This window comes from Octodon degus, unplaced genomic scaffold (assembly GCF_000260255.1).
Source record: "Octodon degus isolate 3935 unplaced genomic scaffold, OctDeg1.0 scaffold00155, whole genome shotgun sequence".
NCBI classification, from domain to species: domain Eukaryota; kingdom Metazoa; phylum Chordata; class Mammalia; order Rodentia; family Octodontidae; genus Octodon; species Octodon degus.
Window position 1 is genome coordinate 5321197 of NW_004524731.1, and position 26526 is coordinate 5347722.

A 26526-nucleotide genomic window follows, 5' to 3' on the forward strand; every position below is an offset into this window, starting at 1 on the left:
GCATCTGCAGGCTGGGCTTTCAAAGGCTCAGAGAAGCACCAAAGGTGAGGCGTCCCCTAAGGTCCAAGCGAGGAGGGAGGTGCTGTCACGCTGCCTCGAGTACTCATGAAGTCTTCCAACAAGCATTCTACAGTGAGTAGCTGCCATTTCTCCTGCAAAGAAGTCCTGCAAGTGTTCAGGCTGCTCGAGACCTGAGCTAAGTGCTGGGTGGAAGCGCCCTGGCCGGGCAGCGCTGGAGGCGCTGCTTCGTGCTCCTTGCCCCACCCGCAGGGCCAAGAGCTGCCATCTTTCAGCACGCTCAGGATGAAGAGCCAGAGCGGCCGGCCCACAACGGTCCTCCTGCGTACAGCCTGGGAGTCTCTTCATCACTGCTGTTTGCTTAATGTTTGCTCCTTCTGTCTAAGAGGCAGTGGGGCTTTCACAACGGGGGAACAACTGCCTACCTCGGCTTGGCGCTGGGAAGCAGTTCTGGGATGCTCCAGAGCAGCACGAAGGAAGGCTCCTCCTCTCATTTCTCCATCTCCAGATCCCCCAGCTTGCTGCCACCCCCACCCTCAAGCAGGGCCCCAATCCCCGATGGTGCGTGTCACCAGCCTGGCTTTTCTGGAGATGTGTGTGCTCTGCCGGCCCCTTGCTGCAGCCCACGGGGGTGGGAACAGCACTCAAGAGCATCACCAGAGGTGGCTAGGCCTCTCAAACCACACTCAGGGGTCCACGCTGAGCCACGCAGTATGTGAGGGTGCAGTGCGTGAGATGGAGCGGAGCTCCTTGCACCACTGACTGACCAGTGGCTGGTGGCACTTGGTCCCTTACACTTGCGGCTTTCTGTTTGATTTTTAAGCTTTCAGAACCCTGTATTTAACCCAAGCCTACCTAGATGCAGAGTCAAACATTCAGATAAACCAAGAGAACTCTCAGGAAGTTTCAAGGACGTGTGGTTTGGGACCTAGAAAGGTGTGAACCACTGTTCCTACGGTAGACGCTCCTGCGTCCTAGACAATGTTAAGAGGGCATTAAATCTGCAGAAAAAGGCAAGTCCAAGGCAGGAGAACAGATGCCTGGGAATGAACCCACAGAAGAGCAGGGTTGTCAGTTTGTTTGTTCTTTCTTTCTTTTTTTGAAGAGGCAACCCTGAATGTGATTTGTATTTGTCTAATAATTTACCTTTCTGTTATCTGCTAGAAATCCTCAGGATTGATTTGGAGTTGAAAACATGGACAACACTTCCTTTTAAGCAAAAATGTAATTTTTTGGTATAGATGGTTTGATGCTTTATACAGCATTCTAGGGTGGATATATAAACTTGTAGAGGAAAACACGGCAACAATTGTGACTGGGATGACAGGCTTTACATCAGACGCAACAGTGAACAGAGGCGACGCTGCATGGGTGGGTGGTACCGACAGAGCTTGCTACACGTGGCCTCCTCCCGCCTGTGTCCCGGTCCTGATGCTGTTACTTCTGTTTGTTTCTGGGATACCACTCAGCTACCAGCAAACAAGGGTGGCCTGCTGGAGTGAGGACATCTCCCAGAACTGGCTGAGTGGCTAGGCACACAGGTGCACCACCCCACGATGCCAGCCTTCACCCTGTGGGGTGTCGCTGGTACCCCACACAACACCATTTCCAACCATGTCCTCACGCCGCTCACAGTCTCTTATTAACTCACACTCTGTGATGGAAAGTCCATGCTAGCTCCAGGCCTCACCTGGAAAGGATGGGCACAGGCCGTCAGAGGCGCTGCTAGCAACCTCATTTTCTTTGCAGGAATGATGCAGGAACGTGGCTTACCTTTCGTTTCATGATAGAACATCACCTGCACAGGGAATGGAGGTACTGTACAGGATGGGGCGCAGGCAGTGGACACCGCCACTAGCAGCAGGCATCTGCTGCGCCGCGCACGGGCTTCTCTGGAGCCTCGTGCACCAAACGGCCACACCCTGCACAGCAGTGGGGACACCTGCAGCTCATAGGCAGGTTGGCCTGTGCAGCTAGGCATGGTGTAGGCCAAGACTTTGGGGGACTGTCAAAAAGTGAGCGGGCAAAATAAATCTTGACCCAAATCTAGTGAACATTAGGCTCAAGTTGGGCCCACACAATTTGGAATCTAAGACAAATCATTATCTTCTAAATTTACAATTTGCTTTTACGTCTTTTGTAAAAGTTATAGGAATAGAACCAATCGGCTGGCAGGAGGTGCCGGGGTACGAGCAGGTGCCATGCAGGTGTGTGTGCTGGCTCCCTAATCTGTCCTGTGTTCCGCGTGTCTGTGGTTACTTCTCAACAGTGGCTCTCCACAATAATACATCACCTTTGAAGTCTAAAATGCCAATACTTGCAAGTACGCTTACTTTCAACATAGTGGAGTGAGTACAGGAAGAAGCCGCGTTGTGGTGCAGTATTCAGGATTTAGGTATTTATTTAGGTAAAAAACGCTCTGAACACTCTGGGGAAACAGGATTCAGTGATAGAAGAATATTTCGGGGATTTTTTTTTTTTTTTTTTTTTTTTTTTTTTTTTTTTCCAAGGATATACATTCGTACTGATTTTTGCTTCCAAATATATTTTAAGGCTGTTTGGTAAAATATATACCAGATATGAGGCTCAATTTACAGGGTTTTGTTCTTACAGGGAATTCTTAACTACTCAGCTTTAAAAAAGTAAAACTTTGAAGCTCGACATGCGATAATACCCACTGTACCCAGTGAACCCCATGCTTGGTGGAATGTCGACTATGAGGGGTCAGCCCGCAGGCCCCGGCGCAGCACCGCACACGCAGTCGCGCTGTCCGGCCGCAGGGCTGGGCGCGTCTTAAAGTGCGAATCACAGAGAGAAAACAAAGTGCTACAGGGTCGTCGAAAGCCTTCTGCCTGTGGCTAAGCGCAAGGTGCTCCTCAAAGCAGCAAGAAGGAAGGCCTGGTACTTGGGTGGAGACATCTGTGGCTGCCATCCTGCCTGTCTGGGCCGGGCCGCAGGAGGCCTGGGCGCTCCTGGGCTGCAGCGCGGCCGGCTGGCGCGCAGGGGCAGGTTGGCTGGAGCAGCCCGCCCACTCGGCGCTCCGCCGGCTCGGAACAGAGCCCCGGGCCTCTGTTGCTACCGGCGTCAGGAGACCTTCTCAGATTGTCACCTTTCTCAGATTCCATGGCTGGAAATCACCACATGCCACCTTTTTTCCCTTCCTGTCTAACACAGGCAAGAAATGAATTCTTGACTTCAGCAATACTGCATAGGACAAGATAGTTCTGGAAAAATACAAGTGTAAACTGCATTTCTTCTTTACCATTTAAACTGAGATATACTTACCACTCACATTCATATTCTTACACTTTTGACATCACAACTGTCATTTTATACAAGCAAACTCTTTTTTAAGGGTACCCTGGAAAGTCAGCTGATAGAGCAGTTTGAAATGTATGTACACATATAGAAACCACACGGAGCTTAGGTGGTAAAAACTTAAAGAAAATGCTGTGAATGCCTGAAGTTACAAAGGAATAAAAACTACAATGGCTGTTTCTGAGAAGGGAACAATTCTTTGTCACATGCGCCCAGCTTTCTGAGGCCCTGGTCCCTTTCCACGCATTCTTCCCTCTGGGAACCTTCACCTCCTCTCTGAGCTTTGCCAGCTCGTGGAGAGGGCTCGGGCTCGGGCTCGGGCTCGGGCTTGGAGCCTCCCTCCCGGGGCTTGGAGAACCACAGGGTGAGAGCTCGTGGGTAAAGACCCCTTTCTGTGACCTCACACTCGGCACGCAGGAGCCAAGAGCTCTCTGTTGGTGACAGCGAGGGCTGGGACAGCTGGGCTGGAGAGAGGGACCCCAGCTCATGGGGTGGGTCTGTCTTTCCTGCCCTTCGGGGTGTAGCACCTGCCACTTGGGGTGTCTGACGCCTCTCGGGAGCGGGGGAGATGCACCCATTTGCAGCTATTGTTCTTACCTCTAATATCACACAATGTATAAAAATAGAAATCACAAAGTGTCGGTGGGTTCCGCCTCCAGAGGCAAGCCTGGTCCTCCGAGGACAAGGAGGCGAGCTGGCCGTCACCACGCCCGTCCCTCAGAGCGACTGTGAGTCAGGCAGTCAGTTGGAAGAAGTCGTTCTCGCTGGCACACTGAGGAAACTGAAAGCATCCCACTGTGTTTATGGTACAAAGAACACAACAGCAGGGTGGATTCAGTGGAGGAAATGGGACAAAAGTTACCAGGTAGGAAACAAACTGTACAGTGTTTTGTTAAAAAGAACAAAAGGGGCGAGTGTCGCTGCCTCCAGTCCTCAGAGCCGGGTCTGGGCCTCAGGGATGTAGATCTCGATGCTGTCAGCCCGCTCCGTGGCCGAATTCTGGCGGAAGGAGGCCGCTCGCTTGGCGGCCAGGAGCCGTCTCCGCGCTTCCTGGCGCTGGCGGTCCGGCAGGTCCAGAGACTTCTCTCTCGTGATGGGAAATTTCCCCTTGGGGGGCTTCTTTGGTATTGGAGGGGGGACCTTTCTTTCCTCCTGGAAAGGACCACAAGTGGGAGGTGAGCAGAGCAGAGCACTTGTGTGTGTAGAGCCAGAAGCCCAGGGTGATGGGCCCCACAGAGCCCCGGGGTCAGGCTGCTCCTCTGCTCTGCTCTATTCCCTGGGCTCTGCCCTGGCGTTCTGTGTCCTCTACGCTCTCTCCAGCCCCCCGAGGGGGCAGAGGCCTTGGGCAGGGCAAGGAGTCTGGAAGCAGCTGCAGTACTCCCTGGCAGCCCTCCACCTGCACCACAGGTGCTTGTCCCACACTTTCCAAAGCACCACGTCCTGCCACTGCTGACTTATGCCTTACAGAGCAAGTGCACACTGTCGCCTGATGTAACTGTCACCAGCTGAACCTGGGCTTCGTGTGTGCACATGAAACCAGGCTAGGTGGGCAGGGACCCTCATAGCCTCAAGACCTCACTGACCTTACAGCGCCTGTGCATGCGTGATGAGCTTCCTCCTGCTAGGTAAATGGATGCAAGTAATTATTTCTGACTCTTAGTTCATGCTCTTGAATAAGTCTGACCAGTGTACATGGATGTCTTTTTCAGAAAGATAAATATCACATATTTGCAACAACTGGATACAGGTGCTTGCAGCCATTTGGCTGCCAGTTCGCACTCCGTCTTTAGCATCGTGCCCACCCTGACCAGCTCAGCCTTGCAATGGTTTCCTTCCCAGGAAGGCGACAGGATGGGAGGGGCTGGCGCGGGAGCCTTTCCTGGGGCGAGGCCCAGCCCCATGGCCTCACCTGTGCCCCTGCTTGGCCAGTAAGGCAGTCCTACGGTGTGGCTCACCACTGCAGCCCCAGCCCCAAGGCTCTGCATCAGGGCGGGAAGCTGTCCTGATGTCTGCGACTTTGCCCTGTGGTGCTCGTCACCAGGACTGAGGCCAGGCAGTGGCTCTCTCCTGCCTTCTTGGTGTGCGCAGTGGAGAATAGCTTATCCACAGTACTCGAATGGGCAGTTCCTGCTATATAACACGGCCACGCTCCCTGCACTCCCCTCTGCTCTGTGGCCTTTCAGTGTGGCAGCAACAGCCTGCAAACCTTTGTGGCGACAGCCCAGGGCTGGCATCAAGCTGCAACCCGACCCAGGGGCCAGACTGAGCATTGGTGTGGGTGGGGCCCGAGCCGCCTCTGAAAGGGATGGGGCAGTCAGAGGCTGTCCTTCTGCACTGGGTGCTCTCTCATCTGAGACCCTCTCTCTGCACATGGCTGGGCCAAGGTGGGGTGACCTGGAGCAGAGAGGGCTTCTGGGTATATGTGGGGTCCCCTCTGGATAACCTTGCATTGGAGTCAGCACTGAGCACCTCCTACCCCTCACAGCCAAGCCATAAAGCAGGAGGCTTCAGGCTCAGCTTCTGCTGTCCCTGGGGAAAGTGGCAGGAAGGATGTCCTGGGTGTCATCTGTGGTCTCTGGCCTGAAACTCCACTAGTGGCCAGTGGCACCTTCCAAGGAGGTGCAGAGGAAGGAAACCTATGTGGGCTGTGTCTGTTTTGCTGTGTAGCCCAGGTCTCCACGGATTCACAGCAGCCTTCCCGCCCCTGCCTCCAAGGGGCAGGATTACAGGTATGTGTAGCACAGCCAACTCTCCACCCACCAGCTTTTGCTCTACTGACCCAGCTGCATGCTGTGGCCTGTGTGAGCTCCACTCTCAAAGACACGCTGGATCAATTTTCTCGTAAGTCTTTTTGTGGCTGGCGTCTGCCTAGAAAGCGCAGGTCATGACCGCTTCTCTGATGCACTTGGGTGTCGCTGTGTGCAGGGCTCGCTCAGCCCGGCAGCTCTATGGTGGGCAATTCTACTGTGGAAGACCTGGCTCAGGTTTAATGCCACTGTTCAGCCCATTCTTACAGCCAGGACCTGGCAGATCCAAGGGAGGCGACACCCTCAGACCGTTTGGTGGGCTTATCGAGTCTTGTCCCCCTGCCGACCTGCACTTGAGGGCACAGCAGGGCGGGAGACGGCCCCTGCAGCGGGCCTCATGCTTTCCTGAGGAGATTGCCTGGGCTGAAATCACTCAGAATAGTTCTCCCCACCAGAGTGCAGCCACAGAGTCACACATGCTCTTGGGTGTGCTCTGAGCTGTCTGAGTGCAAGACACGGCTCTGACGCGTTGCCAGGCTCACTCCCTGGTGCACACACCCAGGCCCACGTGCTCGGGGGCACCTGATCCTGTGTTACTCACCGAGGCTTGGGAGACCCAGCATCCTGCACAATCAGGAGCGCACCGTTGCTGCGCTTGGGTTAGACGCCAGGGGGCGCTGACTACAGCTAACAAGGCCCCAGCACGCGGCAGCTCACCTTCCTCTCAGGAGACGCGATGATCCTCCAGTCATTGAGCTTCAGCTGGTGCAGCTCATCGAACTTCATGCTGACGTCCTCGACGGAGAGCTGCAGCATGTCCCAGTAGCCGGCCAGGTCCTGGGACGTCGGCCTCGGCATGGCGCTGGGGTCCTGCGGAGACAGGGGTTCAGCGTCCTGCGGCAGGGCCCGGGCTCCTCATCCCGAGTGCCTTCCAGCAGCGGATCGGGAGCCTGGCTCTCCTAACTCTGAGGCGGCTTTTGGGGCGCTTCGCCGGGACCGGACGGAGCCCCGGCGCGTGTGTCTGCTGGCAGGTCCCTGTGTAGCACACCCCTCACGATGCACGTTGGAAATGCGGGAAGGTGCAAACACTCAGGGGTTCACACCAGCCATGGAGGGGCTCTAGGGGTCTGAATTTTTATGAAGGGACCCGGCTGGGGCAGGGCTTATGTGGGGCGGCAGGTAGGCTGAGGGCCAGATCGGTGCGCGCGCTGATGGGTCCGCGCTCTGCAGTGAGGCCAGCGACCCCTTACAAACATCACGTCTGTTTAGCTTGCTCCTCCGTGGAGGGGCGCAGGCCCAGGAGCCTCTCTGGTCAGAGCCGTGTCAGAGCTGGGCTCCCACCTCGGACCGCCGTGGCCCGAGATGGCTCTGCTCCTGCACGGGTCCTGCCCAGGACGGGGCACTCTGTTGGGGGCTCCCTGGCTCGGCGTGGCTTGGCTGGCTTAGCCTGGTCACCCTCAGTAGTCAACACAGCTCTGAATTTGTGTAACACTTCGGCCTGGGGAGATAGCCCAGTAGAAAAAGCGCTTGCCTGGCAAGCGCAGGGTCCTGAGTTCAATCCCTCAATTCCCGGTACCGCAAAAACAAACCAAACCAAACCAAAAAACCCCAAAATACATGGGAACTTCAGATCCCTCCCCTTAGCGAGCACTGAGCATGCCCAGAACTTCTGTTTAGTTGGCTTATATTTAACCTGGTTTAACTCCCACATCCCCTTTAGGCACTTGGTGGCAGCCCATGCAGTGTGCCCTGCCGGCAGCGAGGCTCAGGGGTCAGATAGGGCTGCCTTGTGCCGGAAGGAAGGCCTCCTCGTCCTCCCCAAATCGACTGTCGGCGGTGAGCCTGTTCTTCTCTGAACCACTAGAGGGCGACCTCCGATCATCACAGACTCTGTACTTGAGAAGCTGCGGCCAAAGGCAGCAGTGGAGCAGACAGGGGCAGCCTCTGCAAACAGCAGCGTGGGAAACTGGACGTGCACAGGCTGGACTAAAAGTGTTTGTCAGCCCGGACTGAGAGCACACGGGAAGGATCAAAGCCCTAGGTATGAAACCGACTTTGGAACTGGTGGAAGGTAACCAGGAGCTCTCGAAGCCAAAGGCACAGGCAAGGGTGCACTGCATAGGACCCGGGTGACACAGAATGTAATAGCAGGACTCAACAGATGGGCCCAACCAAATCCAGAGCTTCCATGCAGCAGCGGGACCACAGAACAAGGAGCCTGCAGAACAGGAGAGAGCTGTTGCCAGCTGCTCTTAGGGGTGACGGGCGGCTCCGGCGTGCACAGGGTCTGCTAGGCGTGCTGGGTAGGGCCTCCTGGGGTCCAGGCGCTGCAGGCCCTGCCCCCGTGGCCGGTCTCTACCCTCAGCATCCGGCCTGCTGTTTCTAGGGCTGCTTCTTAACATGAAGCTTAGTTGTCTGCCTCCTCCACCTCTAGCCACCAGCAACGCTGCCATCTGGGGGCTGCAGTGACCAAGAGCCCCCAGATGTCTACAGCAGGCTACACCCAGGCTGGCTCAGACCTGTGCCACCAGTCCCACCTGCCACAGGTTTTGGAGCTCATTTGTGCCACTGTTGAATGGGGCATAAATGAGAGGAGGTGGCCAAGGAGATCCAGAGGCATCCACCACTCTAGAAGGAATTGTTTCAGGCCCTACTACAGCAACTGCCTCTGGGTGGCCGGAGATGGACGTTTTCCAGGCCGCAGCACCATGAGCCTGCACCATGTAGCCCAGGGCTCCTGGCAGCCAAGGCTCCTGTCACGAGTGTGTGGAGGCAGGGGCGTGGGCAGCACGCGTGGCACCCACACATGTACCTGCTGCCGGTCTCCTCTCAGTTTACTCTTTGACTTTAACCCTCCTGAAGCCCTGCTTAGTGCTGAGAACTGAACTCTGGGCCTTGCACGTGCTAGGCAAATGCTCTGCCTGGGCATAGCTCAGGTCCAGCCAGCCCTCTTAAATGTCTGTAAGCTTTACACTCAAGGTGACACGTTGGCAGCTCTAAATCTGGTGAGATCCTTAGTGGGCGAGGTGGAAAGAGCTGGAGGAAGCACATTTCTGACCCCCATGGAAAGTACAGAGCTGCAAACTGCAAGCAGAAACGGTTGAAGCACCTGTTGCCCACCACAAGGCTATAGAGAGCCCCTGGACAAGTGGGGTGTGAAAAATCAAGGCATGCACTGCAAAATCGCCTATGAGGAACACAGACACCATGTGGCTGTGGTGCTCAGAATTGCATAAATACTATCTGTAGTGAGAAAGAAAAGTATACACGCGTGTGTGTGTAAGATGCACCTCTCAGTGTCTACAGATGAGCAGATACAAGTGTACCAGTGCATGTGCACGTGGGCGTCGGTGCCTACGGTGGCCCTTGCTCCCCTCTGCATGTCAGAAGACCAGGCTTAATGCCAGCTGACTTTACACATCTAGCGCGTGGTGTGCTTGTTTCTATCCAGACAATATAACAGAAAAGTTACACAATTTCTACTACCTTTTCCAGATCTCCTAAGGGGCGTGTGTCTGTGTGCCTCTATTCTGGCCTCCTCACACCATTTTCTTTGCTGGGGACCTTGCCACAGCAGTGATTAACTTCCCAGCTCCTCTGCAGTCTTCTGAAGAAAGCCAGCAGAAGCCAGGCTCGCTGACTCCAGGACTCCTGGTCCCTTCTAGCAAAGGACACACACTTCGTAGCCCAGCCCAGCTGCGGGCGGAAGCTGAGGCCGGAGCTGTGGGTCCTCGGGGCCTGGACTGCCCAGGGCTCGCTTGCCGTCTGTCAGGTGCAGCGCTCTAGCCCACGAGCAGCCCAAGCCCCGGCAGGGCGGCTCTCAGGTAGCCACTGGTCACTCACCATGTTCTGCTGGCAGAGCCAATAGAACTGCTGGAACTTCTGGGACATGAGCAGCTGGGCACTCCCCACAGCACTCCGGATCTTCCCGAGAACTGTGGGAGACAGGACAGGTGGGCTGCGTCAGTGGGGGCAGGCGCAGAAGGGCTCCACCTGCGGGAGCGGCCAGCACTGGTCCCACACCCTGCCACAGGCACTGGCAGTGCTGGGTGTGGGCCAGGCTGCTGGACGCCTTCGAGTTCACGGGTTCCGTGAGTGCAGCGGACTCCATGAAGGTGAAGGCATTAGCCCCAGAGTTTAGAGAAAGCACACTGAAGCTGCTCAGCACACTTGTCGGTTTCTGGACCCTGGTCACATGGGGCGAGGTGCTGACTGCAGGGTGGGCCTCGGCTGGCAGCAGGGGCTCAGAGAGCTGCCGTCCAGTGTGGGGACTTGGGTAGCTTCCTTCCTGGAGCAGCCTGTCCACGGGGCATCCTGCACAGCTCCCTCGAGGTGCTTGCTGTGCATATAAACACCCTGTGCCAAGCGCTGAAAGCATTTCTAAGCTGCCAGTTCCCAGGCCCTGCTGGAGAAAGGCCTGGCAAGCTCCGGTTACTGTTGGGGAGAGTGACTGAGGGGAGGGGGTGCGTTCCACAGAGATCTGATCTGAGGAAGGCCAAGGTGAGAGGCCCACCGCAGCGCACCATGGTCTGTGCAGTTCAAGGCAAATGCTCAGGAGGAGGTCTCATCTGGAGCAGTGGAGATGACGGGGCTCCAGGACCCTGGGGGTCTGCATGTGCCCGCCTGGCAGGCCTAGGTGGGATGAGACCACCGCTCTTCCATGCCCAAGGGATGTTCTTGGTGGTCCATGACACATACTTGACAATCAGAGACCAGAGGTCATTCCCAGGGCTGGAACTGAGCTTCAGGGATGGGAGCAAAATCCCCTTAGCTTCCTTCCACGTTGCATATTTCTCCAAACACCAACGATTTTAACACCAACTACGTGGGAGACATTTGCCCTGCAGGAGGTGTCATCAGACCCTAATACCCCAACTACCACTGCTGTGATATTCTTTTTCTTTAGTCTGATTTTAGGGGTTAAAGAATCACAACAGATAATCAGAAAGACGTTCACTATGACAAAATACTATGAAGCTACTGAAAATGATATTCCAGAAATCAATTACAAAGCAATGTGTTTAGCACATGGGCCTGATGTCTTAGTTACTTTTTCATTGCTGAAACAAAATACCTGAAACACACTAGTTAAAGGAGAAAATGCTTATTTTGTCTTCTAATTTGTAGAAGTTTCAGGTCAGAAGCACCTAGTGCCAAGGCACGGCAGCACGGCAAAGGGTTGTCACGGCCGAGAAGCAGTGCATGGCACAGCAGCAAGAGTCAGGAAACACTTCCTCTCCCTTTTATTCTATCCAGACTGCAAGCTGACTGGTTGGTGCTGCCCACACCCAGGGTGGGGCTTCCCTCTTCAGTAAATCCATCCACCATACCCCGAACGGTGATAAACCAACCAGTGGACTAATCTAGTATCACCCCTCCATAATCCAGCTACTCCCCAAAGCTCCACCTATGAGCACATAAGACTTTAGGGGGACACCTAATTATAAGCCATGACACTGGTGTTGTATATAACATGATCTTCAAAGTGATTGCAATGGTTATCTGTCTGCATATTCTTTTTCTTTTTGTAGATCTTCAGTCATCAAAGTTTCTTTACAGAAAACTTCACGTATTCAGATGAGCTCAAAGAAACACAGTGAATGTCTGTATCCTCAGTTCTCAGAATCAGCAGGCAGCACTCCCTGTGTGCTTGTAGTCTTTGCCGAGCCCTCTGGAGGTGAGCTGTCCCCAGCACCTCACCTCCTCTTCCTGCGTGATCTCAAAGAAACCAGCGCTCCTGAGAGGCCGCTTCCCGACACTGTCCGTTCGGCATTGACTCTGGCTATGGCAAAGACTGAAAGAGCAGCAGTAACTGAATAAAAGTGAACACATCATGCCACACTGAGGGCTTTCTTAGTCTTTGAAAGAGCAGGAGCCACAGGTCCTGTGGCTGCTGAAAGCCCGCGGTGCGTGCGTGCATGCGTGTGCGTGTGCATGGGTGTGTGTGACTGTTCCCACCCCCTCTGGTCTGATCTGCAGCCGGACCTGAAGCTGCAGAGAAGAGATGGGGAGGACCCAGGAAGCTTGAGGAGATGGTCCCGGTCCAGAGGGCCTTTTCCAAAATGCTTGGGACAGGAGGGATTTGGATTTGGATTTTTTTTTCCAGATCTGGGCTAGATGCATAGATTTACATCTAGATGCTCTGTCAAAGACACGTGCTCCCGGGCAGGATGCTGGTGGGTGACTGGATTACAGGGGCATCAGAGCTGCTCGCTGTGAGGAGGCGGGGTCAGGGAAGGAGGCAGTCTCCACAGTGGGACCTGTGCGGGTGCATCTCCCTCCTGGCTCCTGCCACCAGGCCTCACGTCCTGCCACGGAGCCAGCAGGCTATGGCCTGAAGTGCGAGCCCAAAAGCCTGTCCTCTTTTGAGATGTGCATGTCCAGCATTTGGTCCTGGCTATTAAGAAAGTGACTGAGACACCCTTGGGGTAGAGCTCACGCCAGAACACAGAATTCATCCATGTGTTGAGTATGCCTTGAGCAGGCAGCATGCAGGTCACTCCACCCAGTGTTTTCAGGGTCCCTGGGGCCTTGTCTGCAGCCTGCCACAGGAAATTTGGGGCAGAATTCTCCACGTATGGTGAATATCATCTCAGGGTTCAAAATGCTTGAAATGTGAAGCATTCTGGATTTGGGGTCTTCAGATTAGGGTGCTCAATGTGTGCAGGAGGTGCAGTGAAAGGATGGTGGTAAGCTGGGGCGTGGAAGGTGCTAGTGGGTGGGCTCGGAAAGTAGCAGGGGAGGGCGTGGCCGGGAGGGCTGCACCCTTCACAGGCAGGCTGACCGGGAGGAACAAGGACCACTAGTCCAGGGTCCCCCTGGCTGGCAGCAGAGGCACAGGCTTTCTTTCAAGGCTGAGTCTGTTTCTTTTGTACTCTGTTACTGAGTCAATGAAATTCTTAGACAGGCTTGTTTTAACCAAGCTGCTGCTGTAGCAATGGAGAAGAGCTAAGTAAATGCACTTGTTTTTCTGGGTCTGTTTCTTCAAAGTATAATTAAAAATTCAATGGTTTCTACAACATTTCAAGCTTTGATCTCTAATCTTCATATTCTGCTCAAAGTGGAATTCTCCTGAAGTGGTCCCATGAAGCTCTCCAAATTAGAATCTTGAGCACAACATGAATCTTGAGTCTCTGTGTTGACTTAATGCACTGGAGAGCTACAAAGAGTATAAATTGAATATTGCTAGACGAGATAATAAAGGACAGAGAATAGCCAGTGATGTGATTGCGAATGGCAGGAGAAGTCTGCTGTTCACTGAGTGGGAATGATCCTGTCGGTTACCTCTAATGTAAGTAGCTTCCTATAATTGCAGGGAATTTGAAGTGAAAATTCAATTTATTCTTTTCCACTATACTTCCCTAATTTTGTCACAATTGAGACACTTTTCCTTTCTAAAACTGAGATAAGGACTAATGCTTGTCAGAATGCAAATTTACAAAGAATCTGAGGTGACCCTTGCCTCTGATGTACAAAGAGATTTAATTAACTTACTCGGCTCTTTTAATTTATTTTTCATGCATCTTCTATAATTTCCAGCTCCATGTAAGTTTGCTGTGCAGTTCCAGGAAACATTTCCGCTGCCCTCAGACATAGGGCGGGCTGTGGCCTTCGCAGGCTGACATGGGCGTGGCGTGGGCTGTTCACAGATGCCTGTGCCTCCTGCTGGCCAGACCTTCGGTGTGGAGTGGTGCAGCGCAGGACCCACGCGGCCCAACGCTGCACGGGCTCGGCACCTCCGGTGGCCATGTAGCTACTGAGGTCTCCGGGGCCTTTCTACCCTTGGCACGATTCTGGCTGCTGTGTGTTCTCGGCCTGGGCACACAGGGACTCCACTGTGGCCTGGGTCCTACCAGAAGCCCAGCTGCTCTGCTCAGACGATGACTGTGGCTTTTCTGTTTTCTTCCCCTGGGACCAGGGCCTTGTGCTGGCTGGAGGCGAGGAACAGCTTCTCTCTGGCCATCTCGTCTTGCATTGAGTGTGGGTTCTGTGTCTTCTCAGGGCCATCCTGGGCCCTTTGTCACCGCTCTGCCCATACGGAGGCCCACTGCCCTGCACACCTTGTCCAGATGACTGTATCCTCATGCAATTGGCCTGGGAGCCCCCAGCTTGGCACTCCTGTGACTACAACACTGTAGTCGCTCATCTTGTCCTAAAAGGGGGGCACGGGTTGCTACAGGGTCCTCAGCACCAGCCAGGAGAGCATTCAGTTCAGGGGCCATCTGGGGAGAAGCAGGGCTGGCAGGGGCTCCCGGCTCCTCTGAATGCCCAGCTGCACAGTGCCAACTCTACATGGAGCCTGCTTGCTGGGGTCCTCTAGGCGTCACCCTGCCAGGCCTGGGGTCTGCTCCCTATAGGTCTGGTTGCTGCTTGTTGTACAGGGCGTATCCACAATGGCTTCACTTTATGATGCCTCCCTTTGGGCTTTGCACAGCTAACTGAAGGGCCCCAGCCTTCCTGAGCACTTCTGTGTGTGGAGGACAGGAAGCCTGCAGGGTGGACTTGTGGGAACCAGCAGCACCCGCCTATGTCAGTGCTGTTAACCACAGAGCACAGAAAGAAGTCAGATCCCACCCATCCACTACCTTGCGATTATGCAACTACCATGTGGGCAAAAATTCCTCTGTGCAGTGGAAATTTCAATATTCAGGGCTTAGAGCTTTGGTCTAATGAGCCATTTAATTTCATCTTTATTTAAAAAGCGCTGAGACTAATGGCTCTGTCTGTTGCTAAAATCACAACCTGAATCAGAGGTCGCCTGACCCTGAAGCACTGGGGGCACACCTGGACTGGTGAACGCGGTGCTGGTTCCCTGCAGCTGGGCGCGTGAGCATGTCTCAGCATCTCTGCCCACGAGGAGATGAAGGGTCTGGAGAATGGCAATCAGGAAACCACGCAACATCAGGCCTACCTGTCGCTGTGCTCTGTGCTCATGGAGGGTGCGCTTGCACTGAGTGCGAAGCGTGCACGCCCTCAGGGCTGTGGAGCTGGGATCCAAAGAGGGGCCGGCCGCTCCCAGCTGGCCACCTCCGTAGTGCACAGCGCCCCCTGCAGGCGCCACGGTGTGGTGAGCGCGTGCCTCAAGCCCGCTCCTGCCTGCAAGGAGCCCCGGGAACTCCAGGAAGGTGGACCCAGATTGAGGATACCCAGAGCTGTGCTGTCCTCTGCGAAACCCTGCCATGGAGTGAGCGAGGTAGCCACGCAGGCTCGAGAGCTAGCGTCCCCTGGGGGTGGGTGACGCGGTCCTCCCAGAGGAGTCAGATGCCGCAATTCCCCCTTCAACCTCCCTTCCTGCTGACCACACACAGCCATCCTCAGGGTGGAGAGCAAAGCCGCCCACTCTAGGGAACCTTCCAGGAGTCTTCCTGCCTCTGTGTACTTCTCTCATTTTCTCGGTGTGTGTGTGTTGGCGGGGAGTACTGGTAGAACCCAGAGGCTCCACCCTGAGCTACATCTGTGGTCCTTTTCCTTTTTTATTTTGAGACAAGGCCATGCTAAGTTGCCCAGGGTGGATTTGAACTTGCAGTCCTCCTGCCTCAGCCATCCAGAGTGCTGGGAGTCACCATGTCCACCTTGATTCTGGCTTTGTGACTCACTTTCTCTGCACTTCTCTCACCCTCCGATGCTTTCCATTGTCTCTCCCAGTCCTGGTCTTTGTCTCCTTGAATTATTCTTGCCTGTTGACTCACTGCCCACAGTGGTGTTCGGTGGATTCCCGCTGAGTGTGTGCAGCAACGAGAGTGTCCGGAAGACGAAGCCAGGTGTTCAGCACAGCCAGCGTCTGGGGCTGCTGAGGTTCCTCAGCTGCGATCGCTCTGCCCACACCTCCTGGATGCCCAGGGCAGTGCAGGCCGCAGAGCGAACATCTGTGAACTCAGGGAGGGGGCCTCACTGCTGACTGGGGACCCCAGCTTAGCAAGTTCAGCTCTGTGTGGCACACAGAGTCTTCTGTATGTTCTTAGATGTCCCCAGGAGAAAACTGTGACTACAAAAACATTTCTGCACTGAAGCCTTCTAACTGTTAAGCCTCCCGTCCTTACTTGGGGCAGGAACTGTCCCCTAACAGGAACAAGGGCAGGTGCCCCACGGGTGTGCTCTATCAGCCCAGAGCCTCTCTCTCCACTGTGGTGGGTGTCACATTTCCAGATACAGAGAAGGCAGGATGCATCAGAACAGAGGGGAAGGCACCAGGGAGGTGGCTCAGTAGAATAAGCGCTTGCCTGGCAAGCACAAGGGCCTGAGTTCAATCCCTGGTTCTGCAGAACAGAGGGGAGGAGGCCACCCAATAGGAAGCTGCTGACAGGGAGCGAGTGACCCAGGGCCTGCAGATGTCTCCCATCACAGCACTGCTGCAGCACCAGCGCCATCACTGCACTTTGTGCTTTGGGGGAGACACTGACTCCTGATGCCTCGGTTTCTTTGTGGACAGTGACACCCGCCTGCCTCGCAAGGGGCACAAGGCGGTGTGGGAAGCACTCAGCACGAGCCGGACACAGTGGTGCTCAGTAAATACTGCCCTGGGGTTCTTCCTCTTTTTAGTGTCTTTCAAAAAACTATAAATGGGGCCGGGGAGATGGCTCAGTGGAATAAGTGCTTCCCTGGCAAGCACAAGGACCTGAGTTCAATCCCCGGTTTCACCAAAACTATAAATGGAAGCGACTAAATTAAAAGTACAGGACAAGAACTGTGTGGAAAATAACAATAAAGCTAGTATGCCTGCTAGTTTATAAACACAGCAGCTGAAAGAGGCAGTTTACTGCTTGGCTTATAGATAGGCAGCCAGCCAGGGCGGCCCACGCTGGAGTTGGGCTGGTTGGCCTTCCAGAGATAATAACTGTGCGCCTTGCGCAGGCTAAGGGCAACTCACATTTTCAACTTGCCAGACAGATAGCTAAGCTCCAAAACAGAAGTGACAGGGGTTAAGACAAGGACAGGCGGTTAGGACTCTGCCTCCAGCAAGGAAATGCCCTAGGCAGCAGGGGAAGCGTGGCCTAAACAGCCCCTCCCCCAGGCTATGGCTGGTTTCCAGGAATTTAGAGACCTCACCTAATGGTTTTTTCTTTGGACTCTGCATTAGAAAGTCTGGGCCCGGGTGGCTATTTTAAATCCATAGAGCACTGAGCACGTTCTGAGTTCTGTTCCTGGACAAGGAGCTCCCTCTGGCGCCCGCTTCCCACCCTCCCCGCGGCTGGGAGCTTTCTGTCTTCTTGTGCTTCCAGCGAGCACTTCCTTGTAACTTTTCTCTACATCTGAGATTTAATCCTCAACTTTGTGAGACAAAAGCCTGGTCGAGACAGTGATGGCAAGGACTAATATCACGAGACTGGGACATTCAAAGAGCACTACATGTGACCTAGATGGCAGGTGAGTTCAGATGATGTCAGGATAAGCTATGAGCGACATTTGCAGGGGCTGACACCAGACACACGGACCTCTGGGGTCCGCGGTCTTCCCTCCTCCTGCCCTGCTCTGGGCCTCTGGTCAGTGCAGTCCACTCGGACCCCACATCCTCATGGGGGTTTTGTCGTGTAGATGGGAGGCAGGTGAGAGCCAGACACCGTCCCCAGAGGGTGGGGCCAGGTCTGCAGGGGCTCTCTTGCTGTGAGGAGCCCAGAGACCCCACTGCTCCCCAGGATGCGGCCCTTTACAGGCAGGCCTGCTCTTCTGTTTACCTAAGGCTTTCCTTTGGCAGATTTTTACAAACATGGGACAAATGATACAAATGCTCCAAATTAAGTTACTGCCAGAATTCAGGAAAATGAGGACTATACTACAGAGAAAAGCAGAGTTTGCATAACTGATCTCAGTTCCAACCCATGTAACCGAACACACCAAAGCCCTCAGCGGAGCATCCCCTGCACTATCCCCCAAGCTGCTTTTCTTGGCACTTCTCTGTACTGTTCTGTGGCACTGGGTGGGAGAGAGCTGAAAGCACCTTTATCTGGATGCACTCAGACAGCGCAGGGGCCTCCCCCACTGCTGCTGGCATGGCTGCCTACTGCGGAAGGCCCACCGCCAGGGCCGCGAGCACAGTCTGCTTCCTTACTTTCTTCAGGGAGGTCGTTCTCCTCGGCTTCCCTCTCCATCTCCTTGCACCAGCCCTCCATCCGCTTGGTCTCTGTGTGCAGCAGCTTCAGGAACCACGAGCCGTCCCTGCGGCATGGGGACATCCTCCCGGCCTCCACGGGCTCCAGGGCTGGCTCCAGCCAGGGCTCGGGGGCGGGCAGGCTGGCCGCATCCACCTGGGTCCGATAGTCTTCCCGGTAACTGAAGAGGCCCTGTGTGCGCACCGTCCTCACTGCCCCGTACTGGGTTGGCGTGCTGGGCTCTGAGTGCCGTTGGAAGGACGAGCCGAACTGGAGTCCCTTATCCTCTGTGGTTGTATGGCCCGGGAAGCCCTCCAGCTCCAGGTCAGCCTGTACTGCAGCCGTGACGCTGTTGGAGCGCTTGAAACGCCCGTGCCTGCGGGAGAAGAGGACAGATGCGGACTGTCCCTCCCAGACAGCACAGGAGCCTCGCGCCGTCCCCCAAGCCACACTCACCGCACTGGACTCTACCAGCCCCACACCCCTCACATGCGCACACATGCCACCGTCGCCTGCCTTGTGGCTCGGCGTGTAGTGTGCCCGGTATGGCATCTGTTGTGTTTGTAACTGAGTACATGGATGCCTGTGACCTCCAGGCCCCACTGTAGGCCCCAGGGAACTAAGCACTGTCCCCAGCTCCCACAAGCACGTGCAGATCTCCTCTGGGCCTTGGGCCTTTTCCTTGTGTGTGTCCAGTGTCGCCACCTCGGTGTGGCTATGGGAACAACTGAGAGTGCATCCTCGGAATAGAGACCAAGAGAGTGAGGTGGTGGAGAGCCCTGCGTGTCCCCAGGGACGGGCATGTGGGTGTGTGCCTGTGTCCGTTCATGTGCCTGGTGTGACTGATGTGTGACATGTGCCCGCACTCCCCGGTGTGTGTGTGTGTGCCAAGTGTGCGCCCAATCCTTGGCTGGCACTACTGAGCCCAGAGAGGCGCGGCACTGCGAGCAGCGGGTGTTGCAGGGGCCTCGGGCACTGTGCACGCCTGGTGCGGCGTCCAGGTCAGGCAGATGGAGCTGGGGAAGCCTCCAGCTGGGGCCCTGCAGGTCCCTGTGCTCGAGTCTTCTAGGCTGGGTCGGAGCGCCCTCCCAGAGGCTGACACGCAGAGCCTGGCCACAGATGGAAGCTGGAGCTGCGGTGTGGCGCTCTCGCTCCCGGGAAGATTGAGCCCTTCATATAGAAGCTGGCCTTATCCCTGTGCCCTTGTTACCAAAATAACCCCGTTTTAACAGCCCCTGGGCTTCCTTTGGAGGCCGCACTTCTGAAGCGAGACAGCCTCCTGGGGGCCGAAGGCCTGCGCTCCTCCTTCCCTCCCTCCCTACCTCCCTCCCTCCCTCCCTCTGACTCCGCCTCCGCCTCCGCCTCCACCTGGGACTCCAGGCTCACATTGCCGAGTTACTTCATCAAGAGCCACATCCGTGCCTCTTGCTGAAACAGAACGTGGGCACACGCTAATCCACCTCGGGCAATTCACCCAAGCGCGCCAGCTCAGAGGGCAGTGCTCCCGGGGCCGGCGCGCCCAGGCACGCAGGGAGCTGCCTTAGTTACCGCTTCTCGTCCTCCACCTGGACCCCGACAGAGTGGTACTCCCGCAGGCCTCGGCTCTCCGTGTCAGAGTCTGTAGCCGTTTCCACCTGATTCAACACAGAACATCTCACTTAGAACAGAAACGTGGGACTTGGGCCAGGGACTAGGATTTTTTGTTGCTGTTCATTTGCTGTAATTAATTACACATTTGTTTAATTAATGCTGAAATGCACTTGAGCCCCTAACATCACGGAGATAGGAGAATGCATTCCGATCTGTGTAATTATGTCCCCGCTGTGTTTTGCCACATTTTACATAACCACTTGAACTCAAGGCCCAACTTCAGCCTTTTAAATGTATGCAAATAAAACTGCTTAGTTCAGCTGAGGCAAAACGGCTTTGTCTTGTCGGGCTGCATCGTTACAGGACTTAAAAGCTCTTACCACAGCCTGCAGTGAGGAAAGGAGGTACAGCGTGAACCAAACGCAGCTGACAACAACGAGTAAGCACTTTGGGAGACTTATACCGATGGCCGCACTCACAGACACAGGAAGGAAGTGAAGCGTGTCAGCAACAGAGGCCAGCTCCCCTCCACCTATGCAGGGGGCTCCTGCCGGGCACCCCAGGGAGTCCCCCTGGCCATCATAGTTGAAATGTGCTCCCCAGAGTCCCCAAGGTTCTGTGATAATCATTAGCCATGTAAAGTTACCACAGGAGTTAATTCTAGATCAGGAAAGTTTATAAAGAAAACCAAAAACCCACTCAAAGATCCCAGCGTGGAATCTGAGGAGTCAAGACTGAGCCGCTGAGAGTCTTCCAGGTGCAGAACTTTCTCTGGCTTTTGTCACAGAGCATTACCTCTCCTACCTAAAGGACTTGGGACCCCAAGCTGAGTTGTCAGAGCCAAGCTTTAAACATTTTTCTTAAGCTGGGACCAATTCCCGGAGGAGGAGCTGCCAAGCATGAGGCACACGCACGACTAGGCACCCTGACGTCCCAGCCTTGGGTGGGACTGCCCTACAGGTGCTGCACCAGGCCCAACCCACCAAGGACAGAAGAAGGCTGAGGGCTGGTGGGGTTTCCCCATTTATCCTACCCACTGGCTACGTGCTGGGGACAGAGAAGGCGATGACTTGCCCGGGGTGCTCAGGGTGCGAGGGCAGTGCTGGGGCTCCTGCTCTGTGTTGTCCTGGTGGCCACACACCTGCCACGCTGTGGCAAGATCAGGCTTGTGTCTTTCTGCAGAGGCCTAAGATCAGCACGGAGGCTGGGCCTGACAGTTGGAAGGAGTCACAGGGAGCTTTCTGGGAGGAACAGCCTCACGTGCTCACGAGGGTCTCCCTTTCCTCCTCACCGTGCGGCGGGGAGAGCATGACATAGTCTTCAGGAGACTCAGGACGGCTAACGCCCGCGTCAGAGGTGGCGGCTTCCTGTGTTCTACCTGCACGGCTCCAGGCGTTTCATGACCACAGCCTGATACAATGAGTCAGTCTTCAGTGGAGGGACCCTTCGGTTCCATCCAGTTTTGTCACCAGTAATGCTTCTGCTGTCAGTGTGACTGCACCTGCACGTGCATGTGTACTTCTGTGAGCACACTCAAGGTGTGGGCCAAGATGAACACGCTTGGGTGGATGTGGCCCGTGTGAGACATGGCGTGGTGAAATCAATCACGGATTTTCTGTAGAGAGTCTGATAATGCTTATCAACGTGTCACCAGCAGAGCTAGGCCCCCGCCCGAGGGAACGGCGCCACACCTGGCCTTTGTGTGAGGGCCGCAGTACAGTGCAGCGGTGTGTGCAGGACATGGGCGAGGGAGGCAGGTGAAGGGGACACCAGTGTTTCCTCATGATGCCTCACAGTCATGCACACGACATGAGGCAGGTCACAGCGGCGAAGCTCTGGTGTGTGGAATTGAAACGGTAGATTTCTGGTGCCGTGAACAGCAGTGTCCAAGACGCAAGGGACACACAGCAGCACAGCCTCCTCCCAGTCATCTGTGACATCAGTGCCAGAATTTTCTCTAATATAATTTTGTGAAAAATGCAGGCTCTGGGGCCAGTCAAGTCCTGCTACAAGCTGGCCTATGACTGTCAGGAGAGTGGGATCTTTGCTGAAGCAGAAAAAATGAGAACACCCTTTCTGAAACAGAAAAAACTGAGCCCCATGTGACTGACGAGAGGCTGTCACAGAGCCCAAGCCAGGGCAGTCTGTCTGCCACACACACACGAGTTCCCGGTGCTTTCTTCTCAACTTTGAGGACACCGGCAGAGTCAGGTGTGGAATGAACTACAACATGCCTAGTGACTTTTATCAGTTTCCTGGCAGCTGTCACAGGAAACCTTCCAAAGACAAACAGCTCTCTGTGCTTGGTGGCAAAGTCCGAGAGGCACAGTGGGCAGAGGTGGCCAGGAGGAGGGCACTGGTACCAGCTCCAGGACTCCTGGGCAGAGAGGAGCTTTGGGTCGGCCAGGTGCAGGGCCGACCCAAAGAACAGCATTCCATTCTGCACAGTGGGGAGGGACCTGGGGGTCTCCCTGAAAAGCTGGCTGCACCGGAAGGAATAGAAGTTTCCAGAGCTATGTGTGTATATTCACTGTGGACCTGCTGTGTGGAGACTTCTGGGGCAAAAGCGTCTCTTAGGCAAACTGGTTTGGGAACCAGCACTGTATGTGAGGGCTCCCTGACAAATGGGGAGAAGACGCAGGCAGTGGCAACCGCATGGCAATGGTCAGGACCACGTGAGGCCCAGCCACATGGCTCCAGGCAAGCTGGAACCAGGAGCTTGGTGTGGCTGGCATGTATGCGTGGTCCTCTGCACATATGTGTGTGTGTGTGTATGCACACGGGGGGGGGGTGCTGATGTGAATCAGCTGTGGAGAGGCAGCCTCCTGGCTCTTCCTGTGTCCTGAGCAGGCTGACCACAGGTCTGGACCAGGCATCCTGGGTCTGAGCCCAGCTTTCTGGGCTGGGTTTTGTTTATTTGTTTGTGACTTGGGAACTGAATCCAGGTGCTCTGTACTGAGCTGTACCCCTGCCCTTTCTCCATGCTGCGTTTTTACACAAGGGCTCGCTAAGCCACTATGTCACCTAGGCTATGCTAAAACTCGCCACCTTCCTGTCGCACAAGTTTGCCCCTACCAGCCGCTGTGTCTAGTCAGGTTAGGAGAAACAGGCGGAAGGTGAGAAGGCCAGCTGGGGGCCCCGGTCAGGACACCTGTCTGGGCACTCAGCACATGTGAGCCTGGCCTGTCCTCGTCTTGCTGGTTCTGTGCCCAGCTGCTCACGTGCATGCGTGTGTGTGTGCCCATGCACACACGTGTGTCGCGGCCTGCTTGGTCCTGAGCCTGGACAGACAGTGATGTCCAGACATCGGGTGGAAACTTCCAGTGTGTGCTCCATCTAAGCTGGGCAGAGAGGGAGAGTGGGCACATGAGGTGCAGGCTGAGGTGGAGCAGGGCACCTGACGTAGCCCAGCAGCCTCTGCGCAGGCCCAAGTCCCAGTTACGTGCAGTGGTGTGCCACACCCTGGCACCTCGGGGAGCTGTGGAGCCAGGTGTCCCTGAAGGCTGGGGCTGCAGAAGGCGTGCTCCACAGCAAGGACACGTGGTGCATGCTGTCTGCACCCGGAGCTGTGCACGCCTCCTGCAAGCGCTGCACACTGCACTGGACTCTGCACCAGCCACCTCTCTGTGACTCAGGCCAGGGCCTCAAAGGACCAGAGCAGCTTCTCTCTCTACCTCTTTCCAAGAGGTAGAGCGCTGTTAGGGGCAGGAGGTGCCAGCCCAGGCTTCCATCAGGCTTGGCCCCCTGGGCTGTGCACCCTTAGGCAAGTCACCTACCCTCCCTGACCCTCAGTTTCCCCACAGAGACTAGTGTGCTGCCCTGGCACCAGGGCTCATTGCAGCATCTGGCGGAGAGCAGGTGCCCAGTGCGGGGCCAGGAGTCAGCTGCTGCTGAGCTCTGCTCTGTGCGTTGCGCCTCTGCCCACCTCAGGGCCAGGCACTGCTTCTCTGTCTTCTCTCTCTGAGTTGCTCTCCTAACTGCACGGCTACTTCACTCTTGACTGCTTCCTTTTCAGCTTACCAACTCGTTATGCACTGAGCATGGTGAGCTCTCAGCACCGCCTGCGGCGTCCCTCTGGCTGAAGGCTTTGTGCTCTTGATGCGCGTGTGCCCAGCCCTCCCACGGGTTCCCGTCTACTCACAGATTCGACATTTACCGAGTGCTTGCTATGTGCCAGGCACTGTGCTAGGTGCGTGGGCGCCAACAGGCAGGAGGTTTGATGGTTTGGGGTGGGCTCTGGGCAGGAGCTGGGTGTGCTGAGAGTAGGGCTTCTGCCATGCGTAGAAACTGCGTGCTCCGCAGGGGACACAGGGACCCTTGGGCAGCAGAGCGGGAAGGCTGAGGGCCAGCAGTGCGGCCACTGGGCCCTGGAGCTCAGGTCTTCACCACAGACAGGCCTGGAGCTTGCTTTCCCAGCACCGTGGGTGGGCACCCTTGGGAGTCCCTGCCCTCCTCGAGGTGGGGCCACTCAAGTCCTTGGGACACCACGGTCTGTGCAGCAGGGGCCCAGCACGGTGCCTGGTACATAGATCCAGGACACACAGGGACAAGCGCAGTGGCATGGAGAGTCCCGAGCAGAGAGGCAGAATGAGTCATGCGGACGTGGCTCAGAGGTGTTCGGTACTTACATCTGACCTTGGGTATGGCTGATGCTCGGGGAATTCAGAATCCTAAACAAAACAATGAAGCCACAGTGTGGGGACCTGGCTCAGGGACTGAGGCCAGTGGGCCGCTGCCCCCACGCGCTGGCTGCTCTTCCCCACCTGCCTTGCCTGGTTCCGGAGCCACAGGGCTTTTACCAGGCTCTGTACCTCGCTGTGGGCACAGGTCCTCAGACATCTGGCGTGTAAGGTCCATGGGACACAGGCTGAACCAAGGAGTGAGGGGCCTGTTCTGCGCCCTGAGGAGCCACGTCACATCCATTGGAGGCTGAGGGGACGCCACAGGGACAGACTGAGATGCTCCTGCTTGCCCTTCCAGCAGACAGGGTCCCTGTAGCTGCCGTCAGCCCCATAGCTATGGTGTCTGTGGTGTGGACGGGCACAGCCATGGGCCCCGGCACTGCTGCCTGCCCTGTGTGGATGCCCACAGCTCCACAGGGGGGCAGCCTCTTCCCAGTGCCCTCTGTGGAACGGCCACTGGAAGCTACCCTCTGGCTCATCATCTGTGGCCTCTCCACACTGCCGAGCAGCTACAGACCCTGGAAAATGCCCTGGGGAGGGTCCTGGGGTGTTGGGTGTAGGGCCTGGCTCCAGTTGTCGCTGTCTGTTAGGTCCTGCACCTCGGGCCAGGGTCCCACCCCTGACCTACTCATTGCATGATGTGTGGCGCCAAGGAGCAGCACGCTAGGGTACCTGCACTCCAATGGAGGAGCAGCGGCTCTTGAGGAGCTCCTCAGCCTGGGCTGTCAGGGTGCTCTTGTCGCCCGGCCGCGTGGGGCCACCCTGGCTGTCTATGTGGCGCTGGGCCGCGGCTGACTCCAGGGCGAGGTTCATGGCCTTGTTGCTGTCCAGACTGTCCGTGGAGTTGTAGAGGCCACGGCCATCCTGGGGCCACGGGGACATCCGCTGGGCACGGCTGTCCTGGTAGGCATCCTGGGTGGACTCTGTACTGCTCTGGGCTGTCACTGAGATGAGGGGCTTCGAGGTGGTCCGTGGAGGCACCGGCGGGGGCGTCTTCTTGTAGTGTGAGTAGGAGATGGCTGCAAGAGACAGAGTCCGTGAGTGGCCTCCAGGTGACCACTGCGGCCTGCTGCACCCAGAGCCTGCCCACCCAGCAAGCCGTCCCACCCGAGCGCACAGCTCAGGACGAGGGCAGGGCGCTGCCTCGGAGGCTGGCGGTCTGGGCGCACTCACAGCTGTGAAGTCACGAGCCCCGCACGCTCCAGCAGTGGAGACTGAGTGAGTCCCTGTGGCCTGGCAGGACAGAGCACATGGCCTCTGACCTACACGGCCACAGAATCCTACAGAGGTTTGTTCTCAAAAACAATGAATACAAGAAGTGAAAAAAACAAACAACAAAAGGAGTGGGCAGGGTCCTAAAGCCCAGAGAGGAAACGTGGCAGATGCAGGGAGAAGCCCGCAGGAGAAAGTGCTGTGTCACGACCCGCAGCCCGGCGACTGGGTGGTGGTAGTGCTGGTGGCGCTTCCTCTGAACAGCCTCTGAAGAGGGACTGCTGCGTTCATAAGAGAGCAGGCATCCAGCACCAGCAAGTTGTCTACCCCCTTCAAGTTTGGCGGCCCTGGGTGCTGGTGTGGGGCCCACCCAGAGGAGATGCCAGGCACACAAGCGTGTGCCGGACTGAGGCTGGTGTCACTTGCTGTCCCCGCTGCCTCCCACCTGGAGCAGCGCCTGACCTGGACGCCCTCCCCCAGAGCTTCAAGGAGCGGGTGAGGAGCTCTGTGTGGGACGGAGCGTGGGCCCCTTTGCCACAGCCAGACGTGGATTTGATGTTCACAAGGCTTCTTGGCACCAGTGCAGTGTGTCCATTCCCCTCGATATGGGTCTGCCCAGCTTTATTTATCCTGAGGAAAAGAGCTGCCATGACCTCTGTGAAGTTGGAGACACAGTGAGCTCTGTCTCGCCCAGGCCACAGGGGCTTGTGTGGTGGTGGTGACATGCCCTGGAGTGGGGTGGTATGCACTACAGTGTGGGTGATAGGCGCTGCGTGAGGGTGACAGGTGCTGGGTATGGGTGACAGGTATTGGGGTGTAGATGACAGGATCTGGGTGAGGGTGACAGGTGCTGGGTGAGGATGACAGGCTGTG

The 26526-nt window shown here is 56.0% G+C and overlaps 1 protein-coding gene across 1 annotated transcript in view; it reads right to left on the minus strand.

Moving 5' to 3' along the window:
• Positions 1 to 2964: 2964 nt before the first annotated feature.
• Dlgap2 (DLG associated protein 2) overlaps positions 2965 to 26526 on the minus strand; it is a 220085-nt gene continuing 196523 nt past the window's right edge. Inside the window, exons 8-14 of the mRNA XM_004642510.2 lie at positions 25114 to 25460; positions 24388 to 24429; positions 19718 to 19803; positions 18130 to 18545; positions 9927 to 10018; positions 6801 to 6953; positions 2965 to 4488 (exon numbers count right to left, since the gene is read on the minus strand). Of these exons, the coding sequence (XP_004642567.2) occupies positions 4270 to 4488; positions 6801 to 6953; positions 9927 to 10018; positions 18130 to 18545; positions 19718 to 19803; positions 24388 to 24429; positions 25114 to 25460 (1355 nt within the window). The 3' untranslated portion in view covers positions 2965 to 4269. The remainder of the gene's footprint in view (positions 4489 to 6800; positions 6954 to 9926; positions 10019 to 18129; positions 18546 to 19717; positions 19804 to 24387; positions 24430 to 25113; positions 25461 to 26526) is intronic.